Raw genomic sequence first — 5,909 nt, 5'->3', positions numbered from 1 at the left:
CAATGTACCCTATTCTTGTGATGGGCACACTAAAAACTCTCTTCAGCATTATACAATTCATCTATGTAACAAAAGCACCTGTAGCCACTTCATATTTTGAAATCAAAATTATTTTTTAAAAAGAGAGAAAGTCAGGAGAGTGGAAACTTGTGGGTAACTGTGTTGGCCATTGGGCCAGAGACTCAGAAGACAGAAAGACTGCAAGTGGCTGATATCTGCATTTGCCTGGCAGGAATCTTTCAGAAAAATACTTCCTACTTAAAAGAGTGGTGAATGGCCTGCTTTGGCCTGGGGCTTTTTCTTCCTTTTACTTTTTGAGCCTAACACATCCCTTCAGAGTGACCTAGAATGTCCAGGCATGTGCAGATTGCTCCTGAAAGCTGACACCCACTGGACACTGAGTCCAGTGTGTCCATCCCATGGTGGGGCACAGCTGAGGTGGCTTTTGTGCGGGGCCTACAGGGACCCCTTGCCTTGGGGTGCTCAGAAGTCACACACACGCATGCTACAGGCATTCTCACATAAACAAACATGCATGGTTGTTGGGTTCCTCCCAGAGGCCAGCCAAACATGGCTTCTGCTGCATGAGTTAGTGAACTTCAGGAGTCAGCCAGCAGGGTGTGTGAGGCTGCAGAATGGGCCTAGGCATTTCCTGAGAGGCAGGAGAGGGCAGGAAGGAGTCACGGTGGGCCCCGGAAGCCATGGCATCTGGGTGTGAGCCAGCCCCAGGCTCCACTTCACTCCATACATTGCAGCTGATGTTGACTTTTTGTCACATTTTTGAGCCTAAGGAGGTTCACAGACTCACTACTGAACATTCAAAGAGCAAGGGGCAGAGGTCACCTTGAGCCCTGATCTCACTCCAAGTTTCTCTGCCACCATTTCACAAATGCTGCGCAGGGCAAACCAGGGAGCGCAGACCAGGAACAAGGCCACGCCCTAAGGGTGGTCAGATGGGCTGTGGTCAGGACAAGGTGCTACTGCTTTTAGAACAAACAGACACAGGAAACAAAAGGAATGATCCAGAAACAGGCCCACTGGTGAGTTGTAATGACAAACAGGTGGTTCAAATAAGCACAGAAGTGGGGCAGCCAACACTGCCTGGCAGTGGAAAGATGGTCCCTGGTGACTGAACATCCTGGGCATGGCCTGGGGCAGACCCAGGGTGGCTTCAGCCCTCCTCCCCTCACCGGGGGTCTGAACCTCCAGCTGAGCTGCGCATCCTGTCTCCTTTTCTGGCTCCTTTCCTTGTTCTCCTCCCACCAACTGCCCTGAAATCTCGGCAGGGCTTGGGGGGCAGCCCTCCTTCTCATGGGACTTCTCTAGGCCCAGACTGGGCACTGGGTAGGGCTATCTATAGCCAAGCCTCACCTGGCCTCTGAAGCTGATGCTCTAAAAATGTCTCATGAGTAAATTTTAGAACATCTCAAGGCAAGAAAAAAGTATTAAAATAGCTGTAACTACAAAGACGTTAGTATTTTTATACATAATGCAAAAAGATGTACATAATATCAAAAGATGTCAATTGTGACATCAATAACATGTGACATCTATAAGGCCCATAAATTGGACCACCGAAAAACTCCATTTTCTATGGGCAACTAAACCAGAATGTAGGTTATATAAATCCAATACCTGGCAATGTGTTTATAGTGACCATGAGGAGGCGTGATATGTTCTATTGCAGAAAGTCAGACATGGTCAGAAAAAGAGAAGAGGAAAACATCATACAGCTAATAAAGGAATGGTGCCAGCCTGAATCCTGATTTTATGAAGCCTAACTCAAGACATTTTGTAATTTTTTTTTTCTTAGCTTGAGCAAGAACTAGTTAAACTTTATTCCTTGAATTTAAAATGTGTTTAAAATAACAGGAGATTAAATTGTTATTGGGAAAGGGTGACATTATTTTCTGGTTTATCTATTTTGAAACAATTAAAAATTATTTGCCAGGCATGGGTCAGAAAATCTCAATCCCTCATCTACTTTTTGCTCAAGTTGTCTTGATTTTCTTCTAGATAATGTATATATAGTTTTTGTGTCATTCTTGTCTCTCCTGAGATACCAGATTCTTATGCCAGGGAAATTATCCCTCTATTTCTATATAGGAACTTAATTTAAATTCCTTTAAGGAGTATAATCTTAATCATTTGTGTTTCCAAAGAGATTTATTCCCTTTAGTGTTCTTAAGAATGTCTCTCATTGATTATTCATAAGAAATATTAATAGACATGAAATACACGGAAGATAAATTTCAAAATATATCAAAGTATATACTGCAAAAATAAATGTATCCTTCCCACATCACCCTATCACCACTCTCATATTTTACTCTATAGAGAGCTAATGCCATCACTCTTATCTAAAATTTAATTGCATTTTCAGTTTTTATAGTTTTCTGATTTTAATGTTTTTAATATATATTATACTCATGGGATTCAAAAATGTAAAAGTAGAAAAAATATTCAAAAATTTTTTCTGCTCTCACCTTTGCCCCTCCCTCACATAAGCTCCTCTCCCTATGGGAAATTAATCATATCATTTTTTGTGTGTATTCTTTTAGATACATTTTATGCATAAATAGTCTTAGTTCACTCCTTTATCTACATAAAATGGTACTGTGTTATACACATTGTTTTGTACTTTGCTTTTTCTACTTAATAATGTATCTTAGAAGTTATTTCATGATGTTATGTAAAGAGCACCCTCATTCGTTTTCATGGCAGATGCTCCTATAAATGGCTTATTTAAACACCTACTGATGGACATTTAAATTTATTTCATTCTTTTGGATTTATAAATAATGTTTCACATGTCAGTTCACACCTATGCTATGTCCATTTATAATTTTTTTAGATACTACTAAATTGCCCCCTACAGAATTTCTACCAGATTATCATCCGTGAATGTATGATTCAGTTTTCACACAGTTCCCAATATAATAGCACATTCTATCTAACATTAGATATACATTATGTTATACATAATATATAATTACTACATATATAATACAATGTTATATTGTTGTATCTTTGCTAATCTGAGAGGTAAAATATATTTTAGTGAAGTTTTTTGTTTCTTATTGAGGCTTAATTTTCATATAGTGTTCAGTTCAATGAATTTTTACATATATATTTTTACATATGTACATATACATATATATATGTGTGTGTGTGTATATATATATATATATATATATATATATATATATACACACACACACACCTAACATACAAAATGACCAGGATCCCAGAATCTCACTTTTGCTCACATTCAAGTAAATATCTAACCTTTCTATAGATAAACATCATTCTGACTTCTATTACAATAAAGTAGTTTTGACTATTCTTAAATATCAATGTAAATTATTGAGTGTAAACAAAACCATATATAGTCATCACTCTATGTATGCAGAGGATTGGTTCTAGGACCCCCCACGTATCCCAAAATCCATGCATACTCAAGTCCTGCAGTTGGCCCTCATCCGTCTGTATGTATGAGTTTCACATCCTATAATACTGTAATTTTTTTTTGCTAATTTTTAATACAGTTTTATTGAAGACATTGCATTTTCCACTTACAATACAGGGCTTATAAAGCGCAATGTTATTTCCTTCCCCTGTGTACATGTTCCATATTCAAGTATTGAGAATGCCCAGTAATTTACTATAGCAGCTCAACTTTAAATCTGCCACATAATTTGCTACAAATTTAGATCCTTCAATGTTTTACTGTGTGGAACAATGCTACATTTATACTTGGGTTGGCTTCATCAACTTCTTCAATGGTGGGGTGTGAGGAAGCACCACCAGAAGGAGGAGCTCCGCCAGCTAGTAAGCCCCCAGGCATTCCTCCTGTCATGCCTCCTGCACTCTGGTACAGCTTGGTAATGATGGGATTGCAGACTTTCTCTAGCTCCTTCTGATGATGTTCAAATTCTTCCTTCTCTGCAGTCTGGTTCTTATCAAGCCAGTTGATAATTTCATTACACTTGTCAAGAATCTTATGTTTTTCTCATCATTGATCTTTCCTTGAAGTTTCTCATCTTCAACAGTTGCTTTCATGTTGAATGCATAGGAATATTCAAGTGAATTCTTTGATGACACTTTGTCCGTCTGCTTCTCATCTTCAGTTTAGTACTTCTCAGCTTCCTGGACCATACATTCAATGTCTTCCTTGCTCAAACGCCCCTTGTTGTTAGTGATGGTAATCTTATTTTCCTTTCCAGTGCTCTCATCCACAGCAGAGACATTGAGAATGCCATTGGCATCAATATCGAAAGTGACTTCAATCTGAGGAATACCACAGGGGCAGGAGGTATGCCTGTGAGTTCAAACTTGCCAAGCAAGTTGTTATCCTTGGTCATGGCACGTTCACCTTCGTAAACCTGAATGAGCACACCAGGCTGGTTGTCACAGTAGGTAGTGAAGGTCTGTGTCTGCTTGGTAGGAATGGTAGTGTTGCACTTAATGAGTGCAGTCATAACTCCACCAGCAGTTTTAATGCCAAGAGAAAGAAGAGTGACATCCAAGAGTAGCAAATCTTGAACATTCTCAGATTCGTCTTCAGACAGGATGGCCACTTGGACAGCTGCACCATAAGTAACAGCCTCATCAGGGTTGATACTCTTATTCAGTTCTTTTCCACTGAAGAAGTCTTGCAGAAGCTTTTGAATCTTGAGGATACAGGTAGAACCACCAACCAGGACAATGTCATGAATCTGTGACTTGTCTAGTCTGGCATCTCGAAAGCTTTCTCTACAGGGTCTAGGGTGCCACGGAACAGATCAGCATTCAATTCTTCAAATTGAGCACGGGTAATGGAGGTATGGAAGTCTATTCCTTCATAAAGTGAATCAATCTCAATACTGGCCTGGGTGCTGGAAGACAGAGTATACTTAGCATGTTCACAAGCAGTATGGAGGTATCAGATGGCTCTCGTATTCTCACTGATGTGCTTCTTATGCTTGTGCTTGAACTTGGCAATAAAATGGTTGACCATTTGGTTGTCAAAGTCTTCTCCACCTAAGTGTGTATCTCTAGCTGTAGATTTGACCTCAAAGATTCCATCCTCAATAGTGAGGATTGACACATCAAAAGTGCCACCTCCTAGGTCAAAGATCAGCATATTGCTTTCAGCTCCAACCTTTTTGTCTAAGCTATATGCAATAGCTGCAGCAGTTGGTTCATTTATAATCCTAATAACATTGAGACCAGCAATGGTTCCAGCATCTTTGGTAGCCTGAGAGTCATTAAAGTAAGCTGGCACTGTGACCACAGCATTGGTAACAGTCTTTCCAAGATAGGCTTCTGCAATTTCCTTCATCTTTGTCAGAACCATAGATGACACCTCCTCGGGATAGACAGTTTTCATCCCACGCTTGTACTCTACTTGGACCTTGGGCCTGCTTGCACCATTCACCACCACAAAGAGCCAATGCTTCATATCAGACTGCACAACAGCATCATCAAATCTACATCCAATCAGACGTTTGGCATCAAAAAACCTGTTGGTGGGGTTCATTGCAACTGGATTCTTTGCAGCATCAGTGATCAAACATTCGGTATCAGCAAAGGCAATGTAGCTTGCAGTGGTGCGGTTTCCCTGATCATTGGCAATTGTCTCTACTTTTTCATGCTGAAAGACACCCGCACAAGGGTAGGTGCTGCCAAAATCAGTACCAACTGCAGGTCCCTTAGACATGGCTGCTCACTTGCAGGACCGGCTTGACTTGCCAAGACCACACACAAAACCCAAGAGCTGCCACCACATTCAATTAAGTGATATTATTTAATTTATATAAAGTTCAATATCAGGCAAAATTTTAGCAGGAATTAATAATTATGACAGGGAGGCTCAGGATCAGGTTTCTGTGGTGCTGGAAATACTCTATACCTTGATATCTTGATCT

At 40.0% G+C, this 5,909-nt stretch overlaps 1 protein-coding gene across 1 annotated transcript; it reads right to left on the bottom strand.

Moving 5' to 3' along the window:
- Window positions 1-4,131: 4,131 nt before the first annotated feature.
- Window positions 4,132-5,701, bottom strand: LOC123647169 (heat shock cognate 71 kDa protein-like). The gene is given in 3 exon segments (XM_045564442.1): window positions 4,132-4,304; window positions 4,307-4,747; window positions 4,750-5,701. Coding segments are annotated over 3 exon segments (1,566 nt in total).
- Between the last annotated feature and the right edge of the window lie 208 nt (window positions 5,702-5,909).

This window comes from Lemur catta, chromosome 11 (genome assembly GCF_020740605.2).
Source record: "Lemur catta isolate mLemCat1 chromosome 11, mLemCat1.pri, whole genome shotgun sequence".
In the NCBI taxonomy this organism is placed as follows: domain Eukaryota; kingdom Metazoa; phylum Chordata; class Mammalia; order Primates; family Lemuridae; genus Lemur; species Lemur catta.
The sequence above is the reverse complement of the archived record's forward strand: the minus strand, read 5'-3'. Positions and strand labels throughout refer to the sequence as shown.